Source organism: Pinus tabuliformis, chromosome 2_2 (genome assembly GCF_031772625.1).
Source record: "Pinus tabuliformis cultivar Carrire ecotype Pingquan chromosome 2_2, CPIR1, whole genome shotgun sequence".
Classification (NCBI taxonomy): Eukaryota; Viridiplantae; Streptophyta; class Pinopsida; order Pinales; family Pinaceae; genus Pinus; species Pinus tabuliformis.
Genome location: NC_142300.1, coordinates 944,807,694 through 944,823,220, shown reverse-complemented (window position 1 = coordinate 944,823,220; position 15,527 = coordinate 944,807,694). Strand labels below are relative to the sequence as shown.

The following is a 15,527-nucleotide window of genomic DNA, read 5'->3' as shown; positions in this document are numbered from 1 at the left end:
AGAAGTTGATCTATTGTGATTGACCACCATAATTTGAGAGGATCCCACTTCGGCCCTCGTTATGCACGCAAAAGGGGCTAGCTATGTGGGTACTGTTGTCGCTTGGATTGTATAGGCATTGCGACAACGGCTCAGGGCGAGGGCTGTCAATCTGATACCCGCCCACTCCGTTCTAGTTGTCTCCCAACAACAGGCTATGGGGGGTAGTCCCTATGGAAATGAGATGATGGAAAACAAGTTGGGAACTAACTTGCCCGGGAGACACAGTTGATTGCCCTAGCTACTTATCTAAACAATTCACCCATTCCAGAGGGTAGATTGACCTTGTTGATGAAATGTTGTTGCCCACTTAGAGCATAGCTTTGGGCTGCTTGATGATTCTAGATGGTGCTTGACACTCAAAGGTACTTCTAGATGTTGAAATGCTAAGCCCAAGAAGGTTGGTGTTAGAGATATTGATGATGTGCCTAGGTTGACCAAGGACACCCCTGTGTTGGCCTTGACACTATTTGATGGGCGTTGCTTGTTTTAGAGCCTAGATGATGATGGTTATCCTTGATGGCAGGGGAGGGCTTGCACATGACCATTTGAACCTAATGCTTGAGTAGATTGTGTCACGTCACCCTTCTTGCCCTTCAGAGGGTGACATTGGGCATTTTGGTTATGACGTCTTGGTATGGAGGCAATTTGGAGGCATGCCCATGGACGTAGAGACACCTTCTTGGAGTATGGAATACTCATTAGCCCATTTGTCACTTACCTATGCCATTTAGGGCTCCTTTGGAGGATGACGTCATAGTGGAGGAGGTTTTTCTCCCACACGTGTGGGCATTTTTGACATCTTTTGTTATGTTTTTGAGCTATCAAGTTGGCTTGTAACCTCACAATGGTGGAACACTCAAAGTGAACTTGTAATTAGTAATTTTACTTGTATTTTTGTGAAAATGATTCTGTTAATTCTTATATAAGTAGAGGCTCCCATCATTTCATTTCATCGTCACACATTTGATCACTCTTCTCTACAAAAGAGTGTGAATTAGTCCCTTTTTGCTACTTGGTAAAAATGTGGTCTTTTTATGGTGAGTTTGTTTCGGTGATGGTTTCTTTCATGGAGATGTTTCTTTGGGATTGAAAGAAGTGTTTCTTGGAGGATTTTGGAAGTTTCATGCTTTATCTTCTCTATTTTGCATCTTGTATTTGTGCTAGTAGGTTTCTATTTTGTGCCATGATTAGATGCTAATCTATGTTGAAATCTTGCTCCATTATATTATGCAAGATTGTTCTCCTCGAAACCTATAAGGAGACTTTGATTGTACATTCCTTATATTTAATTTTCCCCCTCACAAGGAAAAACATTAGGGTATTAATTGGATGTCCTAATCATCCTTCGTTTACATCTTCAAGGCTATTCTTAGAGATTTAGCCCTAAAAGACTCCATTAAACCAATTTAGGTTAAGGCACTAATCATTATTATGTTGATCATCCATAAATTTTTATTAAATTTCTTATTATCCTTGTTCCTAGATGTGTAGGGTTAGCTGCTAAGGTTTTTAGGGCAATTTTCTGCATAAAAGCGAATTTGTGTTGGTTGTTGTGGCTCATACTTTAAGAATTGCATCTATAAAACATATAGAGGCAAACTTTAGCATAGTGCATGGTTAATCCCTCCTATTTAGCGTTGACATCACACTTGTTTGCTGTTTATCATACATTTCAGCAATGAAAATCAACTTACTAACCCTAGTCCTAGTGTTTATTTGAAGGCCTCTGCTCCTCTTTGTTAATTGCATTGGAAGGCCTTTGCTCCTCTTTGTTGATTATCATTGGAAGGCCTTTTCTTTGGGCTGCTATATGACATTGTGCACCTTACTATTGCATATCAATCAAACCCTTTCTTATAGCAGCCTTATCCTTGTTCTAGGCATATAGTATTCAAACCTTGGAATAGAATATCTTTCTCTCTAGGCTTTGCTAATAAATTTGTGCCATATCACAGACCTATTGTCCATCTCCTTGAGCCATAACATTGGAATACCCTTTAGGTGATCTAGGGAAGAATCCCTTGTGGTTCAATACCACCAAAGAGCAGGAGAAAGGTTGTTGAGGTGACAATAGCAACCCTTTCTCTTGTTTCCCTAAGGTTTGGCCCCACCTAGTGAGGCATTGCATTGGGCCTGCTAGATTTTGTGGCAACAGGTACTACTCGAATCAATAAGCATTATGAACTTTTGCTTCTTAATGTATCTTGCAATCTTAAGGGGTTGAGGTATTGACAAAATTGCTAATGCATGGACAAATATTTCAGACCTGTTTGGATTTATGTTGTGCAAAATTTGTACATCTTTTTTTTGCTCATTTATGTTCACAAGTTCTTCTTTTTTGTTTTCTCCTCATTATTTTATGAAGTGAACAATTTTTGTTTCTTGACATTTAGCCCTTTTAACCATTTGCTATTACATCCAAGGCATAGTCCTTTCACTCTTCTTTCATCTATTATTTTTTGTGATATTCGAGCAAGTTGAGGTAGGATTGACGTATGAGGCAGGAATTGATTTGTACTTTTTGCATATGTTTCAATGGTAGACTTTTGTATAGCCCTATTCTTGGCTTGAATATGATGAGTAGATTGCATAGCTTTCATAACATTTTCAGGGTGTTTTAAAAAAATCTCATGTTTATAGAGTTAATCTTCTTTTAATCCATGTAAATTTTCAAAAAATGTTTGTTGTTTATATTATCCACCAATGTGGCCAATACCAAAAAATTTGAATTATAATCTTCAACATCACCTAGGAGCTTGATTCTTGTCAACTGGCTTAAGTAGTCTTGTTCCTAAACTTTGCCAAATTATGCTTCCAAGTCTCTTGTAAATAAACCCCAAGTATAATGATAAGAATGAGGTTTTTTTAGTGAACCATTAATACCATTGATAAGGTTTTGTGTCAAAGATCAATGTTGATAAGGATATCTTTTGCTTATCATCCATAATATTATGCAATTCAAAGTATTGCTCAATTTGGTTCACCAATGTAAAGACATTTATTCTAGCAAACATGCTTAATTCAACTTTGGGAAAGTGGATGCCCTTAGGAATCCATCCATGATTAGCACCAATATTAGAGTTAAATCCTTTTGGCATTTGCTTATTAATGGAAGGTTGTTTAACATGAATACTTCCTTGATTGTCATGAATTTCTTTGGTCACATTATTGTTCTTAGGGAGCATCTTATTAAGGGTTTGTATGAGCTTGGCCACCATCTTCTGTTCCATCTTTTGATCCATTTTCTATTCTCTGTTTCATCTCTATTTCTATTTGTCTTCGCTTGTTTACAAAATCAGCATTTGTCACTAATCTATCACTCAATTCCTTAAATTGGTTCTCCAAATTGGATAGCTGGTTCATTAGATAAATTTTGAGGTCTAAAATGGGCCTTTTAAAAAATATTATAGAATAATAATGGAAATAAAATAAGATTAGATTACATCATCAAATTTTAGAGGGAAAAAGAAAAAAACTATTTTTTCAACTTACCTCCCTACAATTTTACTCAAATTTCGAGCGAGAGCTCTCGTTGGATGCAAAATTTAATTCCTCATCCAAGGAGTACCTATGTTGCATACTTTCGATGGACCCTGCTACACGATAAATTAGAAACACATGAAATTGCAATCACGTTTTTTCATATGTTTCTCATTTATCGTGTGGCAGGGTCCATTGAAAGTATGCAACATGGGTACTCCTTGGATGAGGAATTAAATTCCGCATCCAACGAGTGCTTCCATTCAAAATTTGAGTAAAACTCTAGGGAGGTAAGTTGAGAAATACGAGTTGAAAAAGTAGTTTTTTATTTTTTTAATATTTTTACTTTTTTTACTCCAAAAATGGTGAATCATCTGTTGAAAAATGTAACTAGGTTCGGTTTTCATAAATGTATTTGAGTCACAATGAAATGTATTTATCAAAAGAATGAAGAAAATATTATTATTATTATTATTATGACTTATTAAAGCATGGGTTTCATGCTTGGATCATCATGTTTTTAGGTCAAAGTCCCCATTGAAGACTTCTTGGATTTATTCTGAGTCATTTGAGTCATTGTCTTTTAAAAGAAACCCTTTTCGGGCTTTTGAATCATGTAAAAAGAATTAATATTAAGTCAAATAAGCTATATGTCACCTCCACACCAAGTCGGCCTCAAACTGGGCAATTCAACCTCACGAGAAGCCTATATATTGGAGCAGTTCGATTTCATTTGGAGTAATTCTCTCTCACACACAAGTTCGATATCCAGAAGAAAGAGCTGGAAAAGTGTGAAGGAAGAAAGGAAGGCAAAAGAAGTGCGAAGTTGGAGAAAGAGGAAGAAAAAGGGAAAATCGAAATTTTGGGCTATCTATCTCTCTCTCTCGTGGATTCCTCTAGGAGATTGAAGTCTTTCTTGTTTTCTGCTGCTGCTGCTGCTACCAGTTTCTGGGTCGAAGCTGCTACTGCAAGTTGCTGCTACTAGGTCGAAGTTGCTGTTGGAGGATTGTCATCTGCAAAAGGAAGAAAGGGCTGACTTGGTGTGGAGGAAGTCTTTGTCTAGGTCAAGAGTCTTGGATTATCTCGTGAAACTATTGAAGGAATAATTGTTGATTGGGTTTTCCCTTAGATAGGGGTTTTTCCCTTTTTGTCCGCATATATCTTGTGTCTATGATCTTTTGTGCTATTGTTTTGATAATTGCTTGATGAACTAAAAGATATAAGAACATAAAGATAAGAAAGTCACAAGTAATTATCTATATAAAGAAAATCTCTCTGCCTTTCTGATTTTCTAACATCATCCCCCATGGTTGACATCATCATCTTGAATCCTATTGGTTTTTATAAGGTTGATTTTGGTTGTACATTTTTGTTTTGAGGCCCATTTTTGACCTCAAAATTTCTCTAATGATTGTATGTCTTCACTTTCTTCTTGAGTCATGGTTGAGCTCTTTGGAGGTTTAGTTGGTGTAGAATTTTATTTATCTATAATATTTATAGATAACAGTAATTTTTATCTATAATTGTTCTAAATTTTAACTTTACCACTCTTTTTGAATCACCCCAAACAGATCTTCAAATCAAATTCATGTCAATTGTAAGGGAAATACCTTTAAAGCACTGACTTGGAGATTGTTCTGTAAACTAACCTTGAACCTGATATAAATATAAAATTTTTGTGTCTAAGATTTTGGTTTTCGGTACACTGATATGTTTTCTCTGCAATGCAAATCACCCCAAACAGATCTTCAAATCAAATTTATGTCAATTGTAAGGGACATAGCTTTAAGACACCGATTGGGAGATTGTTGTGTTTTGGTACAGTGATATGTTTTCTTTGCAATGCTACATTTTTAGTAAATTCTGATGTGCTGAGAAAAGCTTATGGTAACGTTCCTCAAACTCGCTGATTTTGGCCCTTTCAGGAGAGTGAATTTGTATGGATGGCTACATGTTCAATTTTTCAGATCTACTTCTGAATTTTTTACCTGAAATACTATAGTAAATACTTTGTTCAATACAACTAGTGGCACTCAATTTGGATCTTTTTAGAATTAGATATGACTGTTTCATTCAGAACACCCTGTTTGAAACTAGTTTTAGGGCTAGCCAAAAACCATAATTTCCACAGCGTGTAACCTGAAGGTATAGTGAACTAGAATCTGAGGTTTTTACCACATGTTGTTATCTATGTTCTATCATCCTCCCAAAAATTACTCTATCTTAAACTTCCCCAAAAATAGCTTATGGTGAAAATGCCAAGCTGATTCATTTGAAGGAGCCAAACCTAAGGATTGTATGCTTTGAAACCAACTGTTATAAATTGAATTACCCAAATAGTATAATAATAGAAAGAAGAAGCAACTCCACACCTTGGTAATGATTAAGTGTGAATAAATAAGAAGCCACTTTGAGGGGGCAACCTCTCTTTACAGTAGGTCCAATGTACAAGACAAGATGCCTATAACAATGAATCTCCTTTATTATAAATGGGAGATAAAGTGAAATGATGTAACCTACCACTACACTGACTTAACCATGACTAATATACTAATAATCAATGAGGGTTAGAGTCTTAACAATTGACCTCCATCAAGTAATCCACTGTTAACAAGAGAAGAGGCTTCCATGAAGGTGTGTACCACCAAAATCTATCAATATGCTGCATGGATACGAGCTGCAAACCCTATCGATCTAATGAAAATCACAATGTGAAACCTCATACAATATGAGGTTTAACAAGAGCTACAGTAAAAAGCCATAGGACTGAAGATTTTAAATCATGATGCGTTGCTAGTGGAAGTGTATAGTCGATAATCACTAATGGCTAAAGAATAAATACATACCCTAATGGTTGTTTGTTTTTTGTTTCTTAAAATATGCTTTTGGCTTCTTTGTTACCCTAGCTTATGATTGTGCATGGGTCTAGGTCTAAGTGTGATTATTAACCTAATTCATTTTTAATATGAATCAGTGTCTTCTTTACTAGCACAGCTTATGATTGCTTTCATATGTAACTTAAAAATGAATGAAATAATGGATTTGTCATTGATTATTTCTAAAATGATAGCAGAGGTGGACAACAACAGGCGCAGGCCATACCTTTTACACCACCAACATGGTATCAGCCACCAACAGTGACTCCTTCCATTAATTTGACGAATCATTCAGTGACACTCGGAATGGGGTCACCATCAGAAACAAATATGAGTACAAGATTGAATTCAGTCGTAAACCAGGGTCTCACTAGGTCATTCTCTCCTGCTCCAAATGCTCAGTTGTTTGACATACTTCCTGCTCTGCAGGGGAAAAGGTAGACCCATCTTGGCTTTATTTGTCTCACTGCTACTTTCCTTTTTGCATATAGAATATGATAAAAGAAAGCTGGCAGAAGTAGTTGTTTGAATTTTTGTTTAATTTCAATATCATCCTAAATTTCTGTTCATCAATGTCATTGAAACTTACAATATATTTAAACCACACGATTCTCGAATCTCGATGTATGAATCTCTCATATAAGGATAGTCAGTTCGAGTTCAATCATATCTGTTTTTAAATGAAATCTATGAACAAGTATTGATGGCGTTTAAACCTTTTAAAAAAGTACCTTAGGATTCAAATATGAGTATAATTCGGTGAAACCCTTTCCTTCTAAAGAAAATAGATTGCCACATGAAAAATGGATATTAGTATGTGGAAATTTCAAGTTCAGTTAAGGGAGGGAGCTGCTATATATTAGATTCATTAAGCATGGAGATTGAGAGACATTACAATTTACGTGCAGTGTATATGTGAACTCTTTATACCTATTGCCTTAGTTATAAGTCTCAACAATTGTTCTCTCATCACATGGGACTAGAATACGAGAAAAGAGTTTGGTATGGTAAAGAAAAAGTGAAGGAAGAACTGAAAGACCAGAGGATTGTTGGACTGATAACAAGTAAATATAAGTACTTTACAAATAGGACTTTGAAAATGAGATATACTTCAAATTTCTTTTCTCTATGGGTTTTATAAAAATTGAGACTCTGAAGATGAAATTTATCTTAAAGAGGATAGGGGCTCAATAAAGAAAGACTTCTAAAATATTTATTGGCAACATATGAAAGAATTTATGAGAGAACATGCATGCTCTGTGTTGTGCTGTTATGCACAGCCAATGTTTGGTTGGTGATAATCATGCAGATTATTAGAATTGCATTCATTTGTTGATATATTTACTATGTAGGAACTTACATAGATGATAGATTACATGAAGGGATGGAGAGTTCAATCAAGTTTGAAACGTTGAGAAGGTGAATGTGTTGCAAGCAGTATATGTTGTTTGACTATTTCCATTGAATAGTTTATCGTGTTTTTAACCTAAAATATGGGTTAGGGCTAGTGAACATGTGTCTTGACAAGGTTAGTAGCTACCATATTAGAAGTAATGTTACTCAAGTAAATTACTCCCTTGGATGTTGACCACTACTTCAGCTAATTATGGGCATGTATAAAATATCTTCTGATGTCTTTCGAGAGCACTATCAGTTCAATGCAGCTGTATTACTAAGGTACTAATGTAGGGGCATCTTACCAATTAAACTCATTTACTAGAGGAAGTTGGTTTCCTCAAATTTCATTTACTAGAGGAAGTTGGTTTTCTCAAATTCTCATTTAATTGTACTATCTAGTATTTTCTAAACAGTTCTAAAATTCTCTATGGTTAGGTGGTTTTGATCAATATCAATTATTTTGCCATGTAATAGAACAAATTGGCTAAATTAGGAGATTGTTAGAATTTAGTGAAAAGATTAAATTTGGTAGTATGAGAGTTTTTTTATGTATTAAGATTTCAATGTAATCAGAATGGAGAGAGTGTGTGGAAAGATCAGAGAAAGGAAGTTTGAGTGAGAACAAAAAGAGGTTGACAGTGTAAATCCATCAAAAACATGTAATTATTCTCTGTTCGATCAATATATAAATTTCAAGCCCTTTTGTTTTTTTTCTGATTGATGGACCAAACGGAGTGTTTTTAAGCAACTGATTATACACTGTCAAATTGTTGATTATCAACCTCTATGAAAGATCTGTGATTTAGAGTTGGGTAACTAGTTGAGGTTCCAACCTCGCTTTCAAGTCTATTAGAAGCAGTGTTTCTCTGTTGAAGGGTTCCAACTGTGGTGTTATACAAATATCGGAGAAACCCCATAACACACAAAGACTTCGCATTTTTCGAGTTTTGGTGTTCCGTTCCATCAGATAGCGAGGAATTGTGACAAAATGATCATTGCCAAAAAACATCTATTATATTGACATCCAAACCTTTCTGAGCAAGGTTCCACCATAGAGTTTTGTATTGGGCCTTAATGTTTTACAACAAAATCCTTTATATATCTATTTTAGCAATATATCGATATCCTTGTATTGTTGTTCCGCTTCGAGGTTCCACATTTGGCCTCGGGATTGACAAGCATTTCCTTTGTTATTTGTTTTGTTGAAGTTTTGATATCTTGAGCTCATTATGCCGGACCTCAACCCTCCAGTATTGTGGTTCCACACCAAAGTTATGCATCTGGGATTTGCAAAGATTTCCTTTGTATTTTTGTTTGTGGAAGTTCCTATACTTAGGTGTCATTGCTATCTACTAACGAAACCTGTTGATAGAAGTTTTGCTGGTAGATAATGTTAATCATATTGGAACAATCCATATTAGGGTTTTAATAAAGTATTCATCTGATATAGTTTAGGCTCGATATCTCGATATTGGTTCATTGTCGATATGTTGACCCTCCGGTGGCCTAGTTCGTCCATATAAAAAAAAGGTGTTATAGTAAGACTCTTGGTTCATCGATATTCAATATGTTTTAGCACTGGGTCATAGCATGAGGTCCTTTGCGCTTTGATAGTTTAGCACCTAGGTGCTAAGGTTCAAGATTTGGTGTTTGTGTGGGTTATAGTGTTAAGCGCTCAATAGCATTTGAAATGGGTTTAAGGCGTCCAAACAATAGTCCACTAGAAAAACAAAGGAAACCAACAGTGAAAAGTTTGAAACTGTCAAAAGAGAAGTGCATTAATTCGATCCCATCATTAGTTTGGTATCAGAGAAAATGTGCTCTTTGAAGAAATAAGAAATGACACACAAACAAAGAGGAGCAAGAATAGGTCGAGGGAGGCTTGTAGAAAATGCAATGTTGCTAGATGAGATGAGGCACATTTGAGTGAGATTGGAGGCCATGGAAACTGCTTGGAGAAGAGGAGTTGACACAAATGTCAATGAAAAAGAAGAAGAAATTTTTGATAAAGGAGGTGAGAAAACAACACATCGAAGAATATTAAGAATGATTTCTAGGGTAAGTGTGAAACCTAAGATGGAATTACCCACATATGATGGTAATTTAAATGTTGAGGAGTTGATGGACTGGATTAATGCTATAGACAAGTACTTCGATTATGAAGATGTGAATGAAGAAAAAATTGTGAAGTATGCAGTGACAAGTTTGAAAGGTCATGCGGCCCTATGGTGGGATGAAGTACAAATTGATAGAAAGAGGAAAGGCAAGTTCAAGATCAAGAGCTAGGATAGAATGGTTGCTAAATTCAAATGTAATTTCATGCCTAAAGACTATCAGTTAAATTTTTTAAAGCAATTGTAGAATCTTAGGCATAAATCTATGTTATTAAAGGAATATGCTGAAGAATTTCATAATTTAAATATTAGAGTTGGTCATATTGAAGAAGACGCTGAAAAGGTTGCTAGGTATATCAATGGTTGAGGTATGAGATTCACGATGAGATTAGTATCTTGTCCATAAGAATAGTGGAAGATGCATATCGAGCTGCTTTAAAGACCAAAGGGAAGTTAGCTAGAAAATAGTCAAAAGAGCAGAGGAAGGAGTCCTTGCAAGAGGAAGAGGACAATGGATTAGCAGAAGGAGATTTCAATCCTCAAGAGAGGAAGGGGGAAGCTCAAGTCAATAAAGTCAGTCAACAAGAGGTGGTAAATTTAGAGGAAGAAGGTATCCTTGTAGAGGAAGAGGCATTGGCAAAGACTATCACATGAGGTGTTATAGATGTGATAAGTTGGGACATATGTCATGGGAATGTCCAGAGAATAATCTTGCATGTTAAAGAAGTGCACATGTAAGAGAGGCAAAAGAAGAGAGTGTGAATTCAATTGCAACAAAGGAGACTCCAGAAGTATGAGAGTCATTGTTGATGAAAAGAGTGTTGATCAAGTTAGGAAAAGGAGCTAAGGAATCAGCCTAGAAAAAAAAGCTTATTCAAGACTATGTGCAAGTCAAAAGGTAAATGTTGTAAAGTTGTGATTGGTAGTGGTAGCACAGATAATTTGGTTTCCATTGAAATGGTAGAAAGCTATGGTAGAAGAGAGTAGCACATCCTACACCCTATAAGGTGTCCTGGTTACAAAAAGTGTTGAGAAATCTATAGGGCAATAGTTAGAATGATTTCTCTTTTCTTGATAATTGCTTGTGATCTCTTTTTACTTTTTCTTAATTATAGCTTCTTTACTTATTATTATGTTTGTATATCATCAAACAACTACCAAAACTAGAAGAACAATAGTACACAATAACACAAAATATAGGTTGCAATCTAGGGCCAAAACCTCTCCACTTGAGAGGAAAACCCGCGAATCTCTTCTCTCCTTATAGATTCTTCAATTGACGAATTCCAAGACCTCTAGACCAAGACCAATACCCTCCAAGACCAAGTCCAGTCCTTCTGGATGATGTGCTTCCTTTGTCTAAGTCAAACCCAATCAAATCTCTTCTAGAACCATAACTTCGACCCCTAGCTTCAGAATTTCGGCCTCTACTGCAGGTCTGAAATTTTTGGCCCCCCCTAGCAACAACTGTTGCTACACGTGTGAGCTTATTCTGGCTTCCCATGTTGAAAAATGTAACTAGGTTCAGTCTTCATAATGACATATGTAATTGTGATTTTATGTAATTGATGCAAAGAAGAAAAATAAAATTATTTATGTAATGCTTGTCTCATGGGTTTCATGAGCAAGGAATTTTATTTTAGTTAAGGCTGCCATTGTGAGCTTTGAGGTTTTGTCTAAAGTCATAAAGTCTATGTTATGAAACCAGTTCAAGAAAAGATAGATCAACGCCTTAGAATTCAGCCTCTTCGAGGGGGTAACCTCCTTTACATTACATAAATGAACAATTCTTGGATGATTCAAATGACAAAACCTCCTTTCTATATATAGGAGTCTAAGGAGTCACAATATAATCCAGCCGACCTAACAATAATAATATAAAGCCACAAAAATAACAATAGAGGGATTCTATGGGGCACAGAAATAACAATATGGGGTTAATAGGGGCACAACAATATAAATAAGGGGTATAACTACAATAGTAATGGGGTAATCACTAGTATTATAGGGACCCAACATGCCCCTCTCCTTCAAAAAAGTGTTGTCCTCAACGCTTGAGTAGTTCTGGATACTTCTGCATAAAATTCTCATCCTCCCATGTGGAATCTTCAGCGGATAAGTTCTTCCACTTGATAAGATACTCTGAAATTGATCGATTTCGTAGCTGTCGAGTTCTTGTTTCTGTGACTGCTTCCGGTTCCAATATAATTTTTCCTTCCTCGTCAAGTTCTGGCAATATTGTTTGAATTGGGAGCTTGTCGCCTATAACCTTCTTTAAACATGAAACATGGAAAACTGGGTGCAATCGAGAAGCTGCAGGAAGCTCCAATTTGTATGCCATAGTACCAATCTTTTGCAACACCTTGTACGGACCATAATACTTTGGTGATAATTTATTATCCTTCTTAGCTTGCTTTAGGGACATTTGCTTATATGGTTGTAGCCGTAGGAATACCCAATCACCTACATCAAAACTTCTTTCACTGCGATGTTGATCTGCCTGTTGTTTCATTCTATTTTGTGCCAACACGAGGTTATCCTTTAAGAGTTGGAGGACTTGTTGTTGATGTTCGATGTGATGTTCCACTGCCTGAACCTTAGAATTTTCTCTTAAATATGATGTGATGGATGGTGGTTGATACCCATAAAGTGCCATAAATGGGGTCATTTTTGTTGCTGTATGGAAGGAAGTGTTATACCACCATTCAGCCAGAGGCAACCATTTGACCCATTGTGTCTGTTTATCAGATACAAAGCAACGAAGATATCCTTCCAAACATTTGTTTACTATCTCAGTTTGCCCATCAGATTGAGGATGATAAGATGAGCTATGAGCTAACTGAGTACCAAGACAAGAAAATAATTCTGTCCAAAAATTTCCAGTGAAAATGGGATCTCTGTCACTTACAATAATCTTTGGGTTTCCATGTAGCTTTTGAACTGTTTCCATAAATGCAGTAGAAACTGTACTGGCTTTAAATGGATGTGATAATGCACAAAAGTGTGCATACTTGGTAAGTCTGTCAACTACCACCATGATGACACTCTTTCCCTCAGACTTGGGTAAACCTGTGATAAAATCCATTGAAACCTCCTCCCAACGTTGGCTTGGAATGGATAAAGGTTGTAATAGACCCGGTGTCTTAATTGTTTCAACTTTATTTTGTTGGCAAACCAAACATTCCGCCACAAACTTTTGAATATCTGATTTAAGGCCATCCCAAAAAAATTCCTTCTTAACCCTGTGGTAAGTTTTTAAAAATCCTGAGTGCCCTCCTAAGGGAGAAGTGTGCAATTCCATAAGAATCTTTTGTTTTAGCTGGGAATTCTTACAGAGGTATAAGCGATCTTTGTACCATAACGAATCATTTTGCCAGCTAAATGTATCAGAAGTACTGGAATCTTGTTGTAGCTTTCGAATAAGTGCCCACACTTCTTCGTCATTCTTCCATTCCTCCCTTGCTTCGTTTATCCAATCTGGTTGGATAATAGAAATGGCACACAACAATGCTTCCACATCCTCATCCTTTCTTGAGAGTGCATCTGCCACCACATTTTGCTTCCCTTTTTTGTAGATGATTTCAAAGTCATAACCCAACATCTTTGTGACCCACTTTTGTTGCTCTTCAGAGGATAATCTTTGTTCTAAAAAGTATTTAAGGCTATCATGATCCGTTTTTACCTTGAAGTGTCTTCCCATTAGGTAGGGTCGCCATTTCTTAAGTGCATGGAGTATTGCCAACATTTCCTTCTCATAAATAGCTTTGCTTAAAAACTTTCCCTTGATTGGACGACTTTCAAAAGCAATGGGTCTTTCATCTTGCATTAGAACAACACCAATTCCATTTCCTGAAGCATCACATTCCACAATAAAGGTTTTTGTGAAGTCCGGTGTAGCTAAGACCGGTGCTTGGCACATTGCCTCTTTAAGATGTTCAAAGGCCTTTGTTGCTTCCGGAGTCCATGAAAATGAATCTTTCTTCAATAATGTTGTTAGAGGTGCTGCTATTCTCCCATAATTCTTAACAAACTTGCGATAATACCCTGTCAACCCAAGAAATCCTCGCAGATGCTTTATGGATGTGGGGATTTTCCATTCCTTAATGGCTTTAATTTTGCTAGGGTCTACCTTAACTCCTTCATGAGATACAATATGACCCAAATATTCCACCTCCTGGACTCCAAAGAAACATTTGGATCTTTTTGCATATAATTGTTTCTCCTCCAATAGTTGTAGCACCCTGTCAACATGTTCAACATGATCCTTCCAAGACTTGCTGTAGATTAGTATATCATCAAAAAATACTAACACAAATTTTCTAAGGAATGGTTTGAAAATTGAATTCATCAAACCTTGAAATGTTGAAGGTGCATTGGTAAGGCCAAAAGGCATGACCAAAAATTCATAATGACCCTCATGAGTTCTAAATGCTGTTTTCGGAATGTCTTCAATCTTCATTCTGATTTGATGATATCCCGAACGAAGATCCAACTTGGTGAAGTAAATTGATCCATGCAATTCATCCAGTAATTCATCAATGACAGGAATGGGGAACTTATCTTTAATAGTGAGCTTGTTGAGCTCCCTATAATCCGGACACATGCGCCATGATCCATCCTTCTTGTGCACCAATACTACTGGAGCTGAGAAAGAACTTTGACTCGGTTGAATTATACCAGCCTCTAGCATTTCTGCAACCATACGTTCAATTTCACTTTTTTGGACATAGGGATATCTGTACGGCCTGATGTTTGGAGGAACACTTCCTGGAATCAGATGAATAGCATGATCATGATCACGCATAGGTGGGAGACCTTTGGGAGTCTCAAATACCTTGGAATGATTGTCCAGGACTTTTTGGAGATCTGGAGAAATAGATGATTCCAATGTGGAAACATCTAGCGAACATAATTGTGCAATTACACCTCTTTGCTCCTTTTTTAGAAGCTTTGTCATGCCATTAGAGCTGATTATCTTTCCTGGTTTCCCTGCAATACCCCTTAATTCAACTTCCTTTCCTTCCGTAGAAAATTTGATGAAAAGTTCTTGAAAATTAAAAGCTATTGTACCCAAGGATTGTAGCCATTGGACTCCTAGTACAACATCAGCACCTCCCATTGGAATGGAAAGCATTGGGCTAGTCAATACATATTCTCCCATGGATAGCTTGATATTATGGCACTTTCCAGAGCAATTTATTGTTCCTCCATTTGCAATCATCACTTGACACTCTGGTGCTGGATATAGGAAGCAATTCAATTCTTTTGCTACCCTACAATGAATAAAATTGTGGGTGCTTCCTGAATCAATCAACACTATTACCTTTTTCTTCTTGATTTGTCCTTCTATCTTGATGGTTTGAGGAGTGGTAATTCCCGCCAATGCATTACAAGATATGGTCGGATTTATTTGTTCTTCATCTAGGCTTTGTTCCTGGAGTATATCCTCTTCTTTTGACCTTTCTTGCTCCTTTTCTTCTTCCTCTTCACAATCTATGTAGAATAATTTCTTCTCAGCACACTTATGACCTTTTGTGTATTTGCTATCACAACTGTAACAAAGCCCTTTTGCTCTTTTTTCTTCCAATTGTTGTGGTGTCAACCTTGTAGGTTGTGG

The 15,527-nt window shown here is 36.5% G+C and overlaps 1 protein-coding gene across 13 annotated transcripts in view; it reads left to right on the top strand.

The window, feature by feature from the left end:
* Nucleotides 1-15,527, top strand: part of LOC149196298 (vacuolar protein-sorting-associated protein 37 homolog 2-like) — a 120,793-nt gene that overhangs the window by 52,690 nt on the left and 52,576 nt on the right. For 8 of the 13 annotated variants that reach the window (XM_089405504.1, XM_089405503.1, XM_089405502.1 and 5 more), the window contains one exon: nt 6,593-6,835. In XM_089405504.1, the coding sequence (XP_089261630.1) occupies nt 6,593-6,835 (243 nt within the window). The remainder of the gene's footprint in view (nt 1-6,592; nt 6,836-15,527) is intronic. The other 5 variants (XM_089405509.1, XM_089405508.1, XM_089405507.1 and 2 more) reach the window with 1 other exon arrangement.